The 21,050-nt window shown below is 42.0% G+C and overlaps 1 protein-coding gene across 1 annotated transcript in view; it reads right to left on the reverse strand.

Annotated features, from left to right (window-relative positions):
- Positions 1 to 1,700: 1,700 nt before the first annotated feature.
- Positions 1,701 to 21,050, reverse strand: part of lg33h5orf22 (linkage group 33 C5orf22 homolog) — a 48,556-nt gene continuing 29,206 nt past the window's right edge. Inside the window, exons 7-10 of the mRNA XM_061928732.1 lie at positions 15,936 to 16,057; positions 12,201 to 12,267; positions 8,865 to 9,004; positions 1,701 to 2,054 (exon numbers count right to left, since the gene is read on the reverse strand). Coding sequence (XP_061784716.1) covers positions 1,898 to 2,054; positions 8,865 to 9,004; positions 12,201 to 12,267; positions 15,936 to 16,057 — 486 coding nt within the window. The 3' untranslated portion in view covers positions 1,701 to 1,897. The remainder of the gene's footprint in view (positions 2,055 to 8,864; positions 9,005 to 12,200; positions 12,268 to 15,935; positions 16,058 to 21,050) is intronic.

Genomic DNA, 21,050 nt, shown 5'->3' on the forward strand with positions numbered 1-21,050 from the left:
ACGTTCCAACTTTTGCAAATAATCAACTTAGAATTTAATGGCAGTAACACATTGCAAAAAAGTGGCTTGGCATTGTCTTGCTGAAATAAGCAGGGGCGTCCATGATAACATTGCTTGGATGGCAACATATGTTGCTCCAAAACCTGTATGCACCTTTCAGCATTAATGGTGCCTTCACAGATGTGTAAGTTACCCATGTCTTGGGCACTAATACACCCCCATACCAACACACATGCTGGCTTTTGACCTTTGCGCCTATAACAATCCGGATGGTTCTTTCTCTCTTTGTTCCGGAGGACACGACGTCCACAGTTTCCAAAAACAATTTGAAATGTGGACTCGTCAGACCACAGAACACTTTTCCACTTTGCATCGGTCCATCTTAGATGAGCTCGGGTCCCAGCGAAGCCGGTGGCGTTTCTGGGTGTTGTTGATAAATGGCTTTTGCTTTGCATAGTAGAGTTTTAACTTGCACTTACAGATGTAGCGACAAACTGTAGTTACTGACAGTGGGTTTCTGAAGTGTTCCTGAGCCCATGTGGTGATATCCTTTACACAATGACGTCGCTTTTTGATGCAGTACTGCCTGAGGGATCGAAGGTCCGTAATATCTTCGCTTACGTGCAGTGATTTAACCAGATTCTCTGAACCTTTTGATGATATGATGGACTGTAGATGGTGAAATCCCTAAATTCCTTGCAATAGCTGGTTGAGAAATGTTGTTCCTAAACAATTTGCTCAGGCATTTGTTGACAAAGTGGTGACCCTCGCCCCATCCTTGTTTGTGAATGACTGAGCATTTCATGGAAGCTGCTTTTATACCCAATCATGGCACCCACCTGTTCCCAATTAGCCTGTTCACCTGTGGGATGTTCCCAAAACGTTTTTGATGAGCATTCCTCAACTTTCTGAGTTTTTTCAAAAACATGTTGCAGGCATCAGATTCCAAATGAGCTAATATTTGCAAAAAATAACAACGGTTACCAGTTCGAACGTTAAGTATCTTGTCTTTGCAGTCCATTCAATTGAATATAAGTTGAAAAGGATTTGCAAATCATTGTATTCTGTTTTTATTTACGAATTACACAACGTGCCAACTTCACTGTTTTTGGGTTTTGTGTATATATATATATATATATATATATATATATATATATATATATATATATATATATATATATATTTACATACATATATATATACAGTATATGCATACACATATAGTCTATCAACATATGTGTGTACATATATATTAATGTGTGTACATATTATATAATATAATGGATATATAATTAATAATTAATATAATTATATATTAAACGTATGTGAAAGTTCGACTCCGACCTTGTTTACTTCCGTGACGACCTCCTTCAAGTTTTGTAATCATTCAGAAATATCAAGCAGCTAAAATGTGCCAAACATGGATAAGTGTGGAGAGTGTTTTGCATTTTTCCCATCATGCCTTGTGATGTATTTAAATGGGAGTAACTTTGAATTTGTTACGTTTTTTTTTTTTTATATCTACAAAGTTCAGTGACCATGAGTGTTGATTTTTTGTGTTTGCTGCATTTTGTTGTTGTTTTTGCGCCATGACTAGGGTAGGTTGTTTGGATAGGGCCATATATAAAAATGCTGTGCTGTGTACACCTCAAAGTGCAATTCATGGTAAATAACCTGCATTACTCGCATTGTTCACAAGATGGTGGCAAACCTTGAGCAATTATATTGTCAGATATTTCAAACGTATTGTTTTGTTGTTGCGCTATGACTAGGGAAGGTTGTTTGGATTGGGTCATATATCAAAAAACACTTCAAGGTGCAATTCACGGTCAATAATCTTAATCACTCACATTGTTCACAAGATGGAGGCAAACTTTCAGCAATGATATTGTCAGGCTCATTGTGCCGGACTCTGAAAAGCAGGGAGTTCCGTGTTAGTATTGTCATAGTCCTTTTGTATGTCCAATGATCCATATTGGTTCTCAAGTACAGCCAGTACTCTGCCTTGGACTGAGTCCACTTGTTCTGCGGGGCAGTACTCATCTAAACTGGATCTAAAACACATAAGACAGGTTAACGAACATTAACATTTTTACCAGGAGTTGAGTCTGTGGTGTCAACTTTATGTTAGCAACTGTGAGCCCTGGGGGGAAAAATGATGGACTCAGCAGACTTGGAGGACTTATTCCATTGATGGAATAAGAGACAGAAAGTGAAGGTGTGCATGTATTGAAGATGTAATGACAGCCATCATTACCTGACTGTGCAGATGTTTTCTTCAGGCAGTCGTCTTCATAAATCTCATTGGAACCAAAACCAAACCTAAGTCCATTGGAACCTTGTTTTTTTTACTGTTTAGGTGTCAATGACCACTTTTGCTTGAAGTTTTCTGATGTTTTCCTTGGTGTACCATGTTTGTACCTGGTCCAGACTTTAGACACAGCTGACTGTGAACAATCAACATCTCTTGCAACATTGCGTGATCATTTACCTTCTTGAAGAAGTTTGATAATCCTCTCCTTTGTTTCAATCGACATCTCTCGTGTTGGAGCCATGATTCAGGTCAATCCACCTGCTGCAACAGCTCTTCACACTCCTTTTTAACCGCAGACTAAGTAAAAATGTAATCTGATGCAGGTGTTAGCTTTGGAAATGAACATTTACAGTGTGATTCTAGCATTTTTTTCCCTCAGAATTGAGTCATTCCATTATTTTCCCTGTGCTTGATCTGAAAAGGAAACTGTAAACTAACAATTTATATTCTTGTGTGTTTCTTAAAGTCAGAAAGTTGCCATTTAAAGGGGAACTACACTTTTTTTAAAGAATTTTGCCTATTGTTCACAATCATTATGAAAGACATCATAAATTGTGCCTCCCACCTGGATAGTAGAAGGATGAGGACGTACTTAAACAAGTTGGTAGACTTTGACGGTCAATTTATACCCGGAAATGTCGAAAACGACACGAAAAGACGCTTGGTTCCAACCCCACTTTTTATGAGGATTATGAGTCATTCTTCACCTTAACGGGAATATATGGACATCCAAACAGTCGGCATCCTAATGACAGCAGACTGTGTACAGTAAGTGATGTTTTATTAAGATTGTTGGCTAGTCCACTTACAGCAAACCCAATGGGAGGTCCTCTATTTTGCCCATAAAATCCAATAAATAACCATTCAAAAAGTGCCAACATTACTCTACTTACATGTGGTGTCATGAATATTGATTAGTGATATTGTTATTATAAGCGCTAACGCAGACAAACTATTTTTAGCGCCGCCGTGATCAGCTTGTGTACAATTTCGACATGATCGACTGGTAAAGTGTTTCCTCGCGTCCTTGCTCCCTGGAGGTTTATTCTAGATCATAAATCGTGCCTCTCACCTGGATAGTAGAAGGATGAGGACGTACTTAGACAAGTTGGTAGACTTTGACAGTCAATTTATACCCGGAAATGTCGAGAACGACACGAAAAGACGCTTGGTTCCACTCCACTTTTTATGAAGATTATAAGTGATTCTTTATCTAAACGGGAATATATGAACATCCTAGCAGTCGGTGTCCTAATGACAGCAGACCTTGTACAGTAAGTGATGTTTTATTATGATTGTTGGCTAGTCCACTTACATCAAACCCAATGGGAGGTCCTCTATTTTGCTCATAAAGTCCAATAAATAACCATTCAAAAAGCGCCAACATTACTCTACTTACATGTGGTGTCATGAATATTGATTAGTGATTTTGTTATTATAAGCGCTAACACAGACAAACAATTTTTAGCCGCGCTGTGATCAGCTTGTGTACAGTTTCGACATGATCGACTGGTAAAGTGTTTCCTCGCGTCCTTGCTCCCTGGAAGTTTATTGTAGATCATAAATCGTGCCTCTCACCTGGATAGTAGAAGGATGAGGACGTACCCAGACAAGTTGGTAGACTTTGACAGTCAATTTATACCCGAAAATGGTGAGAACGACACAAAAAGACGCTTGGTTCCACTCCACTTTTTATGAGGATTATGAGTCATTCTTCATCCAAACGGGAATAAATGAACATCCTAGCAGTCGGCATCCTAATGACAGCAGACCTTGTACAGTAAGTGATGTCTTATTATGACTGTTGGCTAGTCCACTTACAGCAAACCCAATGGGAGGTCCTCTATTTTGCTCATAAAGTCCAATAAATAACCATTCAAATAGCGCCAACAATACTCCATTTACATGTGGTGTCATGAATATTGATTAGTGATATTGTTATTATAAGCGCTAACGCAGACAAACTATTTTTAGCGCCGCCGTGATCAGCTTGTGTACAATTTCGACATGATCGACTGGTAAAGTGTTTCCTCGCGTCCTTGCTCCCTGGAAGTTTATTCTAGATCATAAATCGTGCCTCTCACCTGGATAGTAGAAGGATGAGGACGTACTTAGACAAGTTGGTAGACTTTGACGGTCAATTTATACCCGGAAATGTCGAGAACGACACAAAAAGACGCTTGGTTCCACTCCACTTTTTATGAGGATTATGAGTCATTCTTCATCCAAACGGGAATATATGAACATCCTAGCAGTCAGCGTCCTAATGACAGCAGACCTTGTACAGTAAGTGATGTTTTATTATGATTGTTGGCTAGTCCACTTACAGCAAACCCAATGGGAGGTCCTCTATTTTGCTCATAAAATCCAATAAATAACCATTCAAAAAGCGCCAACATTACTCTACTTACATGTGGTGTCATGAATATTGATTAGTGATATTGTTATTATAAGCGCTAGCGCAGACAAACTATTTTTAGCGCCGCCATGATCAGCTTGTGTACAATTTCGACATGATCGACTGGTAAAGTGTTTCCTCGCGTCCTTGCTCCCTGGAGGTTTATTCTAGATCATAAACCGTGCCTCTCACCTGGATAGTAGAAGGATGAGGACGTACTTAGACAAGTTGGTAGACTTTGACAGTCAATTTATACCCGGAAATGTCGAGAACGACACGAAAAGACGCTTGGTTCCACTCCACTTTTTATGAGGATTATGAGTCATTCTTCATCCAAACGGGAATATATGAACATCCTAGCAGTTGGCATCCTGATGACAGCAGACTGTGTACAGTAAGTGATGTTTTATTATGATTGTTGGCTAGTCCACTTACAGCAAACCCAATGGGAGGTCCTCTATTTTGCTCATAAAATCCAGTAAATAACCATTCAAAAAGCGCCAACATTACTCTACTTACATGTGGTGTCATGAATATTGATTAGTGATTTTGCTATTATAAGCGCTAACGCAGACAAACTATTTTTAGTTCCGCCGTGATCAACTGGTGTACAATTTCGACATGATCGACTGGTGAGGTGTTTCCTCGCGTCCTTGCTCCCTGGAGGTTTATTGTAGATCATAAATTGTGCCTCTCACCTGGATAGTAGAAGGATGAGGACGTACTTGGACAAGTTGGTGGACTTTGACAGTCAATTTATACCCGGAAATGTCGAGAACGACACGAAAAGACACTTGGTTCCACCCCCTTTTTCTTTTGATTATGAGTCATTCTTCATCTAAACAGGAATATATGAACATCCTAGCAGTCGGCATCCTAATGACAGCAGACCTTGTACAGTAAGTGATGTTTTATTATGATTGTTGGCTAGTCCATTTACAGTAAACCCAATGGGAGGTCCTCTATTTTGCCCATAAAATCCAATAAATAACCATTCAAATAGCGCCAACATTACTCCATTTACATGTGGTGTCATGAATATTGACAAGGATTAGTGATTTTGTTATTATAAGCGTGAACGCAGACTAACTATTTTTAGTGGTGCTGTGATCAGCTTGTGTACAGTTTCGACATGATCGACTGGTAAAGTGTTTCCTCACGTCCTTGCTCCCTGGAAGTTTATTCTAGATCATAAACCGTGCCTCTCACCTGGATAGTAGAAGGCTGAGGACATACTTAGACAAGTTGGTAGACTTTGACGGTCAATTTATTCCCGGAAATGTCGAGAACGACACGAAAAGACGCTTGGTTCCACCTCACTTTTTATCAGGATTATGAGTCATTCTTCATCTGAACGGGAATATATGGACATCCAAACAGTCGGCATCCTAATGACAGCAGACCTTGTACAGAAAGTGATGTTTTATTATGTTTGTTGGCTCTCATGAAGTCTGCAGTGAGTAATAATCGGTGATAAAGAAAGAAAAAAATACGAATGCTGTGATGCGTTTTTGAAATTGAATTAAAGTGATCAAAATACGTAAATATTAAATGTTATTATAAATGTTACTACATCACATATATACTTACATTGTGTATATAAGACCCTAATGAAGGTGTTTGGATGTTTTTTTCAGGGCTTTATAGGCAGAATTGAGCGACTCCTAGAGGCTACATTGTAAGTGGACTTTTGATCACATTTATTTTATAGTTAGAATGCCATCCGTCCATGGGAAGCCCAGACTTTCCTCTCCCCAGCCACTTCGTCCAGCTCAACCCGGGGGATCCCGAGGCGTTCCCAGGCTAGCCGGGAGACATAGTCTTCCCAACGTGTCCTGGGTCTTCCCCGTGGCCTCCTACCGGTCGGACGTGCCCGAAACACCTCCCTGGTGAGGCGTTCGGGTGGCATCCTGACCAGATGCCCGAACCACCTCATCTGGCTCCTCTCGATGTGGAGGAGGAGCGGATTTACTTTGAGCTCCTCCCGGATGACAGAGCTCCTCACCCTATCTCTAAGGGAGAGCCCCGCCACCCGGCGGAGGAAACTCATTTCGGCCGCTTGTACCCGTGATCTTGTCCTTTCGGTTATAACCCAAAGCTCATGACCATAGGTGAGGATGGGAACGTAGATCGACCGGTAAATTGAGAGCTTTGCCTTCCGGCTCAGCTCCTTCTTCACCACAACGGATCGATACAGCGTCCGCATTACTGAAGACGCCGCACCGATCCGCCTGTCGATCTCACGATCCACTCTTCCCTCACTCGTGAACAAGACCCAGAGGTACTTGAACTCCTCCACTTGGGGCAGGGTCTCCTCCCCAACCCGGAGATGGCACTCCACCCTTTTCCGGGCGAGAACCATGGACTCGGACTTGGTGCTGATTCTCATCCCAGTCGCTTCACACTCAGCTGCGAACCGATCCAGTGAGAGCTGAAGATCCTGGCCAGATGAAGCCATCAGGACCACATCATCTGCAAAAAGCAGAGACCCAATCCTGCAGCCACCAAACCAGATCCCCTCAACGCCTTGACTGCGCCTAGAAATTCTGTCCATAAAAGTTATGAACAGAATCGGTGACAAAGGGCAGCCTTGGCGGAGTCCAACCCTCACTGGAAACTTGTCCGGCTTCTGCCGGCAATGCGGACCAAGCTCTGACACTGATCATACCGGGAGCGGACCGCCACAATCAGACAGTCCGATACTCCATACTCTCTGAGCACTCCTCACAGGACTTTCCGAGGGACACGGTCGAATGCCTTCTCCAAGTCCACAAAGCACATGTAGACTACTTGGGAAAACTCCCATGCACCCTCAAGGACCCTGCCGAGAGTGGACCGCCACAATCAGACAGTCCGATACCTCATACTCTCTGAGCACTCTCCACAGGACTTCCCGAGGGACAAGGTCGAATGCCTTCTCCAAGTCCACAAAGCACATTTAGACTACTTGGGAAAACTCCCATGCACCCTCAAGGACCCTGCCGAGAGTATAGAGCTGGTCCACAGTTCCACGACCAGGACGAAAACCACACTGTTCCTCCTGAATCCGAGGTTCGACTATCCGGCGTAGCCTCCTCTCCAGTACACTGGAATAAATCTTACCGGGAATGCTGAGGAGGTCAGGATGCATTAAAAAAAAAATCCATTGTCATGTCTTTTTGCAGATGATGTGGTCCTGATGGCTTCATCTGGCCAGGATCTTCAGCTCTCGCTGGATCGGTTCGCAGCCGAGTGTGAAGCGACTGGGATGAGAATCAGCACCTCCAAGTCCGAGTCCATGGTTCTCGCCCGGAAAAGGGTGGCGTGCCATCTCCGGGTTGGGGAGGAGACCCTGCCCCAAGTGGAGGAGTTCAAGTACCTCGGAGTCTTGTTCACGAGTGAGGGAAGAGTGGATCGTGAGATCGACAGGCGGATCGGTGCGGCGTCTTCAGTAATGCGGACGCTGTATCGATCCGTTGTGGTGAAGAAGGAGCTGAGCCGGAAGGCAAAGCTCTCAATTTACCGGTCGATCTACGTTCCCATCCTCACCTATGGTCACGAGCTTTGGGTTATGACCGAAAGGACAAGATCACGGGTACAAGCGGCCCAAATGAGTTTCCTCCGCCGGGTGGCGGGGCTCTCCCTTAGAGATAGGGTGAGAAGCTCTGTCATCCGCGGGGAGCTCAAAGTAAAGCCGCTGCTCCTCCACATGGAGAGGAACCAGATGAGGTGGTTCGGGCATCTGGTCAGGATGCCACCCGATCGCCTCCCTCGGGAGGTGTTTAGGGCACGTCCGACCAGTAGGAGGCCACGGGGAAGACCCAGGACACGTTGGGAAGACTATGTCTCTCGGCTGGCCTGGGAACGCCTCGGGATCCCCCGGGAAGAGCTGGACGAAGTGGCTGGGGAGAGGGAAGTCTGGGCTTCCCTGCTTAGGCTGCTGCCCCCGCGACCCGACCTCGGATAAGCGGAAGAAGATGGATGGATGTCTTTCATAATGATTGTGAACGATCGGCAAAATTCCACCCAAAAAGTGCAGCTGCCCTTTCAAATGACTATAGTTTTTGTTCTTCAAAAAATGAAACAACTGAACTCCAAGTCTGCTGACCCCATCACTTTTCATCCAGGGCTTGTATTCTCCACTTGAAAGCCGGCTCTGACACGACGGTTTACCTGGACATGGTCACCAGAGTGGGTCTGGGCAGGTGCGACAGGAACAGTTGCACGGCCGACACGAGCCGGTCGATCTCGTCATCGGAGCTGATGTGATGAGGCAACTCGGACGAGTCGCAGGTTAAACCGGCCTGATGCACCTGAGTGTGAAAAGGGACCGATGAAGTACTGCTACTCAGGACCGAGGCGAGGGAGTGACCGGTGGAAGGCAGGGAGCTCAACTCGACTGTTCAGGGGCCACATTTCCAGAAAGCTAAAGACCGGGGACCCGACTTCTCCCTTCACTATTACTCTTATCTTGTAGACCTTTGATTTTGGTCTTTTTATTTTGTCAAAGTTACATTTACTGTAGTAACTTTTTGGATAAATTGCCTGTTATGACATACTACAGTTGTAGTACAAGTACTACTTAATGAGTGAGATCTTTTTCTCCCGTTTCCATATGAGTTGGGAAATTGTGTTAGATGTAAATATAAACGGAATACAATGATTTGCAAATCCTTTTCAACCCATATTCAATTAAATGCACTACAAAGACAACATATTTGATGTTCAAACTCATAAACTTAATAATAATTAACTTAGAATTTCATGGCTGCAACACGTGCCAAAGTAGTTGGGAAAGGGCATGTTCACCACTGTGTTACATCACCTTTCCTTTTAACAACACTCAATAAACGATTGGGAACTGAGGAAACTAATTGTTGAAGCTTTGAAAGTGGAATTCTTTCCCATTCTTGTTTTATGTAGAGCTTCAGTCGTTCAACAGTCCGGGGGTCTCCGCTGTCGTATTCTACGCTTCATAATGCGCCACACATTTTCGATGGGAGACAGGTCTGGACTGCAGGTGGGCCAGGAAAGTACCCGCACTCTTTTTTTACTAAGCCACGCTGTTGTAACACGTGCTGAATGTGGCTTGGCATTGTCTTGCTGAAATAAGCAGGGGCGTCCATGGCAGCATATGTTGTTCCAAAACCTGTACGTACCTTTCAGCATTAATGGTGCCTTCACAGATGTGTAAGTTACCCATGCCTTGGGCACTAATGCACCCCCATACCATCACACATGCTGGCTTTTCAACTTTGCGTCGGTACCAGTCTGGACGGTTCGCTTCCCCTTTGGTCCGGATGACACGATGTTGAATTTTTCCAAAAACAATTTGAAATGTGGACTCGTCAGACCACAGAACACTTTTCCACTTTGCATGAGTCCATCTTAGATGATCTCGGGCCCGGAGAAGCCGGCGGCGTTTCTGGGTGTTGTTGATAAATGGCTTTCGCTTTGCATAGTAGAGCTTTAACTTGCACTTACAGATGTAGCCACGAACTGTATTTAGTGACAGTGGTTTTCTGAAGTGTTCCTGAGCCCATGTGGTGATATCCTTTAGAGATTGATGTCGGTTTTTGATACAGTGCCGTCTGAGGGATCGAAGGTCATGGGCATTTAATGTTGGTTTCCGGCCGCTTACGTGGAGTGATTTCTCCAGATTCTCTGAACCTTTTGATGATATTATGGACCGTAGATGTTGAAATCCCTAAATTTCTTGCAATTGCACTTTGAGAAACGTTGTTCTTAAACTGTTTGACTATTTGCTCACGCAGTTGTGGACAAAGGGGTGTACCTCGCCCCATCCTTTCTTGTGAAAGACTGAGCATTTTTTGGGAAGCTGTTTTTTACCCAATCATGGCACCCACCTGTTCCCAATTAGCCTGCACACCTGTGGGATGTTCCAAATAAGTGTTTGATGAGCATTCCTCAACTTTATCAGTATTTATTGCCACCTTTCCCAACTTCTTTGTCACGTGTTGCTGGCATCAAATTCTAAAGTTAATGATTATTTGCAAAAAAAAAAAAAAATTATCAGTTTGAACATCAAATATGTTGTCTTTGTAGCATATTCAACTGAATATGGGTTGAAAAGGATTTGCAAATCATTGTATTCCGTTTATATTTACATCTAACACAATTTCTCAACTCATATGGAAACGGGGTTTGTATTATTATTGGCGACTTATGTGTGAAATGATTAACACATTAGCGTAAAATATCAAATAATATTATTGATCTCATTCACGTAAGAGACTAGACGTATAAGATTTCATGGGATTTAGCGATTAGGAGTGACAGATTGTTTGGTAAACGTATAGCATGTTCTATATGTTATAGTTATTTGAATGACTCTTACCATAATATGTTACGTTAACATACCAGTTGGTTATTTATGCCTCATATAACGTACACTTATTCAGCCTGTTGTTCACTATTCTTGATTTATTTTAAATTGCCTTTCAAATGTCTATTCTTGGTGTTGGCTTTTATCAAATACATTTCCCCCAAAAATGCGACTTATACTCCAGTGCGACTTATATATGTTTTTTTTTTCTTTATTATGCATTTTCGGCCGGTGCGACTTATACTCCGGTGCCACTTATACTCCGAAAAATACGGTATCCAGCCTGTTGTTCACTATTCTTTCTTTATTTTAAATTGCCTTTCAAATGTCTATTCTTGGTGTTGGCTTTTATCAAATACATTTCCCCAAAAAATGCGACTTATACTCCAGTGCGACTTATATATGTTTTTTCCCTTCTTTATTATGCATTTCCGGCAGGTGCGGCTCATACTCCGAAAAATACGGTATTCAGCCTGTTGTTCACTATTCTTTATTTATTTTAAATTGCCTTTCAAATGTCTATTCTTGGTGTTGGCTTTTATCAAATACATTTCCCCAAAAAATGCGACTTATACTCCAGTGTGACTTATATATGTTTTTTCCCTTCTTTATTATGCATTTCCGGCCGGTGCGACTTATACTCCGGTGCGACTTATACTCCGAAAAATACGGTATCCAGCCTGTTGTTCACTATTCTTTATTTATCTTAAATTGCCTTTCAAATGTCTATTCTTGCTGTTGGCTTTTATCAAATACATTTCCACAAAAAATGCGACTTATACTCCAGTGCGACTTATATAGTTTTTTTTTCTTCTTTATTATGCATTTTCGGCAGGTGCGACTTATACTCCGAAAAATACGGTATTCAGTCTGTTTTTTCACTATTCTTTATTTATTTTAAATTGCCTTTCAAATGTCTATTCTTGGTGTTGGCTTTTATCAAATACATTTCCCCAAAAAATGCGACTTATACTCCAGTGCGACTTATATATGTTTTTTTCCTTCTTTATTATGCATTTTCGGCCGGTGCGACTTATACTCCGAAAAATACGGTATGTATTATTTATACACATTGAAGTTTAAACGACATGAAATAATTGTACCGTCACACATTTTCTTAAAAAGAGAAAAGATAATGTTGTGTCACAGTTGACCGTTCTCACCATTTCGTAGTCCGGCTGAGGATTTCTCGACTTCAAACTGGAGACCAGGTGGGCAAAACAAGCCTTTCTGAAAAAGTAACACCGAGAATCTTTAGGCAAGAGCGACTTCTCGATGAATATTCATATTTAGAGGGTTTTCAAATGACATTTCAAACGGGCTAAAATCATACTTGCCAATCTTGAGACCTCCGATTTCGGGAGGTGGGGGGTGGGGGGCGTGGTTAAGAGGGGAGGAGTATATTTACAGCTAGAATTCACCAAGTCAAGTATTTCTTTATATATATATATATATATATATATATATATATATATATATATATATATATATATATATATATATATATATATATATATATATATATATATATATATATATATATATATATTAGAGATGCGCGGTTTGCGGGCACAACCGCGGAGTCCGCGGATGAAATTAAAAAAAGTTAGATTTTATCCGCGGGTCGGGTCGGGTCGGGCGGTTGAAAAAAAAATAAATTAGATTTTAAATAGATTCAGGCGGGTGGCAGTTAAACCAATTCGGAAATATATATACATAGTTAAATGTTGTTACCCACATACGAAAAACGAGCAGGCACCTGCAGCATATGCCACAACAGAAGAAAAAAAAGAAAAAGAGATGGACACTTTTACGGAGCGGAGAAGGGACGCCTCGCCGGGGTCCGAGACCGAGGCCCCTTCCCCCGAGAGGGCCCCACCGGGAGCCGTAGCTGAGGCGATCCGCGAGAAGGGCCCGACGCACGTCCAGGGTCGCCACCGCGCCCACCGCCGCGGCCGGCGTCACGCGCAGCAGGTAAGCAGCTTACCTGCCCGCCACCCCCGTGGCCGGGGGCTCGTAACAGGGGTCACTCCGCGCGCTCCGCCCGCGCAGCTTACCTGCCCGCCACCCCTGTTGCCGGGGGCGCGTAACAGGGGTCACTCCGCACGCAGTGCGCTCACGAAAGGGGTGGGGCTCACCCTGGTTGATATAGACAGCAGGACGGTGGCCATGGAAGTCGGAACCCGCTAAGGAGTGTGTAACAACCCACCTGCCGAATCAACTAGCCCTGAAAATGGATGGCGCTGGAGCGTCGGGCCCATACCCGGCCGTCGCCGGCAGCGAGACGCGCTTGGAGGTGCGCTCAGCGCGGCTCCCATATGATTGCGCACTGGTGTGCGTCTGGGTCATGACAGCGTGGCACGCGAATGTCTGTGCTGCATTGGATCAGTCTCCTTTCTTTAACAGGCAAAAGCTTTATAACCTCACTAATGCCTTGCATCGTCTATATTAGATATATAACAACGGGCGGGTGCGGGCGGATGCAGTTCTGATCAAATGTTAGATCGGGTGGATTGCGGATGGTTGACGACTTTCTGATGCGGTTGCGGATGAAATAATTGCCTATCCGCGCATCTCTAATATATATATATATATAAGAAATACTTGACTTTCAGTGAATTCTAGCTATATATATATATATATATATATATATATATATATATATAAATAAAAGAAATACTTGAATTTCAGTGTTCATTTATTTACACATATACACACACATAACACTCATCTACTCATTGTTGAGTTAAGGATTGAATTGTCCATCCTTGTTCTATTCTCTGTCACTATTTTTCTAACCATGCTGAACACCCTCTCTGATGATGCATTCTGCTTCGTCTCCTTGTTGTGTGCGCAGTTGTGCACTCTCTAAAAGCCCTAGATGTTATTGTCACATATGCATGTACAGTAGATGGCAGTATTGTCCTGTTTAAGAGTGTCACAACATTGCTGTTTACGGCAGACGAACTGCTTTACGGTAGACGAAAACGTGACTGCTGTTGTTGTGTGTTGTTGCCGCGCTGGGAGGACGTTAATGAAACTGCCTAACAATAAACCTGGAGGGGGCGTGACCTCGGGAGATTTTCGGGAGAAAATTTGTCCCGGTAGGTTTTCGGGAGAGGCGCTGAATTTCGGGAGTCTCCCGGAAAATCCGGGAGGGTTGGCAAGTATGACTAAAATAGGCTCGAGCAGTTTGATGGACATTATTGAAGGCTGAGGACAGAAGACAGGACGTGTTTCCGTGCTAGTCGAGTGGAGGGTTGTGCTATAAGTGCAGTAACGGGCGGACATTTTTAATCATATCAACCGCACATTTACCATGAATTCATTTAAGTGGACCCCGACTTAAACAAGTTGAAAAACTTATTCGGGTGTTACCATTTAGTGGTCAATTGTATGGAATATGTACTGAACTGTGCAATCTACTAATACAAGTTTCAATCAATCAATCAATCAAAAAGTCCTCAACATCCGATGTCAACGACACAACTTTATATAGTTCATATACACACTCTTTAGCGCCGCCCTGGTGGCCCCATGGAGCTTTTTTCAAAAATGTATCGAAATGGAAATAAAATGGGTTGAAAAATATATTTTTTGTTTTAATATGGTTTCTGTATTACAGGGGTCGGCAACCCAAAACATTGAAAGAGCCATATTGGACGAAAAATATTGGAAACAAATCTGTCTGGAGCCGCAAAAAATTAAAAGCCGTATATGAGTGTTATAATGAAGGCAACACATGACGTACTGTAAGTGTCTATAATAGCCTACTATCAGAATGACTATGTGTCGCAGGCTGAAGCAAATCTTCGTTGACGGAAATGTTGAAATGTAATATTTATTCGACACATTTTTACAACATTAGAAACCATTAGTAAATAAAGCCAGAAATCTTGGGGTTATTTGAAATTCTGATTTACATTTCGACAGTCACATCAAATCAGTAACAAAATCGGCCTACCGTCACCTCAAAAATGTAACAAGACTTAGAGGGCTCATGTCAGCTCAAGACTTAGAAAAACGTGTACATGCCTTTATTACCAGTAGGCTAGACTATAGTAATGGTCTCCTTGCAGGGCTTCCCCCAAAAAACTGTCAGGCAGCTACAGCTTGTTCAGAACGCTGCTGCTCGAGTTCTATTATGAAGCCTAAAATAGCACAACGGAGACCCCCGGACTGTTGAACAACTTAAGCTGTACATCAAGCAAGAATGGGAAAGAATTCCAACTGAGAAGCTTCAAAAATGTGTCTCCTCAGTTCCCAAACGTTTACTGAGTGTTGTTAAAAGGAAAGGCCATGTAACACGGTGGTGAACATGCCCTTTCCCAACTACTTTGGCACGTGTTGCAGCCATGAAATTCTAAGTTAATTATTATTTGCAAAAAAAAATAAAGTTTATGAGTTTGAACATCAAATATGTTGTCTTTGTAGCATATTCAACTGAATATGGGTTGAAAAGGATTTGCAAATCATTGTATTCCGTTTATATTTACATCTAACACAATTTCCCAACTCATATGGAAACAGGGTTTGTATATCAATATGAACCCCTTTTCAGTATTGCCCTGGTCGAAAAAGTTTGGACACCCCTGAACTAAAGTATCAAAAGTATCGATATTTTGATTTGAGAGGCGAAATTAGAGCATAAAGATCTGGTATCGGCGGTATCGATATTTCATAATAAATACATTGAAAATTTTAAAGTTAATACACGTGATCGGTATCGGTATCGGCCCATCTCAGACCTCGATGATTGGAATCTGCAGCATAAAACCCTGATCGGAACATCCCTAATGAAGTCAGTTAAAAAGAACTGAATAACTGACGTTTGATGTAATAAAATGGGTGACAAGAACTTCCTTCAAATGCAAACATGAAAAAAAAAAAACCCTCACCCAAGTTTGCTGACCCACTGAGCAACAATCTCTTCTGTGTCGTCTTCCAGGAGATCAGCGAAGGCTGCTTCCAAGTCCTCCAATTGACGTGTCCGCTGGTCCACACACTCGCCCAGCTCCTCCTGGACACAAAAGCGTGGACGTCAACATGTCAACAACTTCGACATTTTTCTAAACCCTTCTTTCAACAATGATAATCCAGTCTACAAAATGCAAGATTGGAAGGCTAAGCTATCCGAACAACAAAGTCACCGTCTCCGATTTGTGTTAGAGTAGTGGTTCTTAACCATTGCTGGGCCCCCCCCAAAAAATATCTGGTCCGTTTGGGCCGCAGAGCTACTCTGTTGTAGTACACTTTTCCACCACTTGTGGCAGTAATGACAATATCCAGATGAAGTCTGGAGCTGAAGTCAAGAAACGCAAAAATGATGACTAAAGGGATGAAAATATTTTTTTATTTGCGCTTTAATAACATATATATTATTATTACTTTAGTTGACTTATTTTAGCACTACAAAATTGAATGTCAATGTTTTTAATCAGTTATTTAGTTGGTTAGTACCGATTTTTTCCAATCACGGTTGTAGGTTGGATATAATTATTGAAATAAGATAGTGTTAATATTAGAGTGGGCTCCGGTCCCTGTGTAGTGGAAAAGTTGAGCCCCGAGCTCCTCCTGGACACACAAGCGTGGACGTCATCACGTCAACAACTTTGACATTTTTTAAACCCTTCTTGCAACAAGGATAGTCCAGTCTACAAAATGCAAGATTGGAAGGCTAAGCTATCCGAACAACAAAGTCATCATCTCCGATTTGTGTTAGAGTAGTGGTTCTTAACCATTGTTGGGCCCCCCCAAAAAAATATCTGGTCCGTTTGGACCGAAAAGGTACTCTGTTGTAGTACACTTTTCCACCACTTGTGGCAGTAATGACAATATCCAGAAGAAGTCTGGAGCTGAAGTCAAGAAACGCAAAAATGATGACTAAAGGGATGAAAATATATTTTTATTTGAGCTTTAATAACATATATATTATTATTACTTTAGTTGACTTATTTTAGCACTACATATTTGAATGTCAATGTTTTTAATCAGTTATTTAGTTGGTTAGTACCGATTTTTTCCAATCACGGTTGTAGGTTAGATATAATTATTGAAATAAGATAGTGTTAATATTAGAGTGGGCCCCAGCCCCTGTGTAGTGGAAAAGTTGAGCCCCGAGCTCCTCCTGGACACACAAGCGTGGACGTCATCACGTCAACAACTTCGACATTTTTCTAAACCCTTCTTGCAACAAGGATAGTCCAGTCTACAAAATGCGGGTCAACACACAGATTGGAAGGCTAAGCTATCCGAACAACAACGTCACCGTCTCCGATTTGTGTTAGAGTAGTGGTTCTTAACCATTGTTGGGCCCCCCCCAAAGAATATCTGGTCCGTTTGGGCCGCAGAGGTACTCTGTTGTAGTACACTTTTTCCACCACTTGTGGCAGTAATGACAATATCCAGAAGTCTGGAGCTGAAGTCAAGAAACGCAAAAATGATGACCAAAGGGATGAAAATATATTTTTATTTGTGCTTTAATAACATATATATTATTATTACTTTAGTTGACTTATTTTAGCACTACATAATTGAATATCAATGTTTTTAATCAGTTATTTAGTTGGTTAGTACCGATTTTTTCCAATCAGCCTGACCTAAGCCTAAGATTTATGTGTTAAATAAATCAAATCAATGGATCATTTGACACGGTTGTAAACTGTAAGTAGGTTAGATATAATTATTGAATACCATTAAAATCAGAAATAAGATGGTGTTAATATTAGAGTGGGCCCCGGCCCCTGTGTAGTGGAAAAGTTGAGCCCCGAGCTCCTCCTGGACACACAAGTGTGGACGTCATCAGGTCAACAACTTCGACATTTTTCTAAACCCTTCTTGCAACAAGGATAGTCCAGTCTACAAAATGCGGGTCAACACACAGATTGGAAGGCTAAGCTATCCGAACAACAACGTCATCGTCTCCGATTTGTGTTAGAGTAGTGGTTCTTAACCATTGTTGGGCCCCCCCAAAAAATATCTGGTCCGTTTGGACCGAAAAGGAACTCTGTTGTAGTACACTCTTCCACCACTTGTGGCAGTAATGACAATATCCAGAAGAAGTCTGGAGCTGAAGTCAAGAAACGCAAAAATGATGACTAAAGGGATGAAAATATTTTTTTATTTGCGCTTTAATAACATATATATTATTATTACTTTAGTTTACTTATTTTAGCACTACAAAATTGAATGTCAATGTTTTTAATCAGTTATTTAGTTGGTTAGTACCGATTTTTTCCAATCACGGTTGTAGGTTAGATATAATTATTGAAATAAGATAGTGTTAATATTAGAGTGGGCTCCGGTCCCTGTGTAGTGGAAAAGTTGAGCCCCGAGCTCCTCCTGGACACACAAGCGTGGACGTCATCACGTCAACAACTTCGACATTTTTCTAAACCCTTCTTGCAACAAGGATAGTCCAGTCTACAAAATGCGGGTCAACACACAGATTGGAAGGCTAAGCTATCCGAACAACAACGTCACCGTCTCCGATTTGTGTTAGAGTAGTGGTTCTTAACCATTGTTGGGCCCCCCCAAAAAATATCTGGTCCGTTTGGGCCGCAGAGGTACTCTGTTGTAGTACACTTTTCCACCACTTGTGGCAGTAATGACAATATCCAGAAGAAGCCTGGAGCTGAAGTCAAGAAACGCAAAAATGATGACCAAAGGGATGAAGATATACTTTTATTTGCGCTTTAAAACTTATATACTAATTTAGTTGACTTATTTTAGCACTACATAATTGAATGTCAAAGTTTCTTTAATCAGTTATTTAGTTGGTTAGTACCAATCAGCCTGACCTAAGCCTAAGAGTTATGTGCTAAATAAATCAAATCAATCAATCATTTGACAAGGTTGTAAACTGTAAGTAGGCGTGGGGGGAGATGTTGTCAGCGCTGCCTGCAGGAGCAAAGGTCACCGCCTCTGTCCATGGTGCTGAGGACTGAGCACCATCAGACAGGGGCGTGGCAGTGCTGACGGCGAGACACAGCTGGCAGGTGATTCGATTTCACAGGTGGTACGTGTTAATCTAATCACCTGTTGTCTTTAACAGTAAGCGGCCGGAAGCAGAGAGTGAGAGAGAGGATACGGACGTGACTGAAAGGTCACGTTCTGCTGGAGAAAACTTTTGTTGAAAACCTATGATCATTAAAATCTTGTTAAACCTGCACGCTTAGCTCCTGTGCCGTGTCTGACAGTGGGACTTCTCGGGAGCGACTTCCACAGTAGGTTAGATATAATTATTGAATACCATTAAAATCAAAAGTAAAAGGGTGTTAATATTAGAGTCTGTAGTGGAAAAGTTGGGCCCCGAGGTCAAAAAGGTTAAGAACCTTTAGGAAACAAAGCAAATTAAAGCTGCAAGCAGCGATGGACGGGACCGACTTTGACGGCACATAAAATCCAAACCGGAGCAGTAATTAAAACTCTTTGGTCAACTTTTAATCAGAAGGGTTCAATCTCTCTCCTGTGCTAGTTTGAAGCCGACACGACAAACGCACTCAGAGGAGATAATGTTTGAAAAAAGGTGACCGGTTTTTACAAAACGTTTGTTTTGAAGGGGGAATTGCAAACTTCCTGTTGATTTTTGCTGGGGGTTGTCAATATATGAAATGTAGGTCTAAGTGAGACCTACATAGAGGTTTGTGTTTCATGTCTCTAAGACATTCCTACTGGAAGTTACAGGCAGTTTTGTCTGAGTTTTCTTCCTAGGAGCAGTTGTGTCTGTGTTTTCTTCCTAGGGGGCGCTAGAGCGCAGTTTTGAGTTTTGGGGTTGGGTTTTTTTTTTATTAGATCGCAATTTTTGCCAGTCCTGATGGGTGTGTCCAGTTTGGTGAGTTTTGAAGCATGTTAAGGGGGTCAAATTACAGCTCAAAGAGACAAAAGTGACTGTTTTTACTAAACTTTTGTTTTGAAGGGGGAATTGCCAACTTCCTGTTGATTTTTGCCGAAGGATGTCAATGTATGAAATCTAGGTCTAAGTCAGACCTACATAGAGGTTTTTGTTTCATGTCTCTACGACATTCCTACCGGAAGTTACAAGCAGTTTTGTCTGTGTTTTTTCCTAGGGGGCGCTAGAGCGCAATTTTAAGTTTTGGGGTTGGTTTTTTTTTTTTTTTTATTAGATCGAAATTTTTGCCAGTCCTGATGTGTGTGTCCAGTTTGGTGAGTTTTGAAGCCTGTTAAGGGGATCAAATTACAGCTCAAAGAGACAAAAGTGACTGTTTTTACTAAACCTTTGTTTTGAAGGGGAAATTGCCAACTTCCTGTTGATTTTTGCTGAAGGATGTCAATGTATGAAATCTAGGTCTAAGTCAGACCTACATAGAGGTTTTTGTTTCATGTCTCTACGACATTCCTACCGGAAGTTATAAGCAGTTGTGTCTGTGTTTTTTCCTAGGGGGCGCTAGAGCGCAATTTTAAGTTTTGGGGTTGGGTTTTTTTTTATTTATTAGATCGAAATTTTTGCCATTCCTGATGTGTGTGTCCAGTTTGGTGAGTTTTGAAGCATGTTATTTTGAAAAGTGTTATTTATGGGCGTATGTCCGTGTTTAACCTGTGAGTGAAGGTGCACAGCGACAAGTGATGCCCGGTTATCCCCGAGACGCTAAAAAGAGAAAAGTCGATGACGAATGCCGAGTTTTCAACAAGACATGGACTGCCAAGTATTTTTTTTTTACAGAAATTAAAGGTAAAGCCGTGTGCTTAATTTGTGGTACACAGGTTGCCGTGTTTAAAGAATATAATGTGAATCGCCACTACACGACGAAGCCCGAGGAAAAATACCGGGAGGCTGATGCGTTGATGGTAAAACTGCAAAACCCAACAAGGACTTTTTGCCCAATTTCACACCCCCAGAGTTTCGTCATTTCTCACAAAATCGCCAGAAAAAAGTAAGGCGTTTTCTGACGCAGAGTTTATTAAGGAGTGCTTATTGGAATCCGTTGCGCTGATATGCCCGGCGAAGAGGTGCGCATTTGAGAACGTGTCACTCTCCCGACGCACTGAAAACT

Source organism: Nerophis lumbriciformis, linkage group LG33, assembly GCF_033978685.3.
Source record: "Nerophis lumbriciformis linkage group LG33, RoL_Nlum_v2.1, whole genome shotgun sequence".
Classification (NCBI taxonomy): Eukaryota; Metazoa; Chordata; class Actinopteri; order Syngnathiformes; family Syngnathidae; genus Nerophis; species Nerophis lumbriciformis.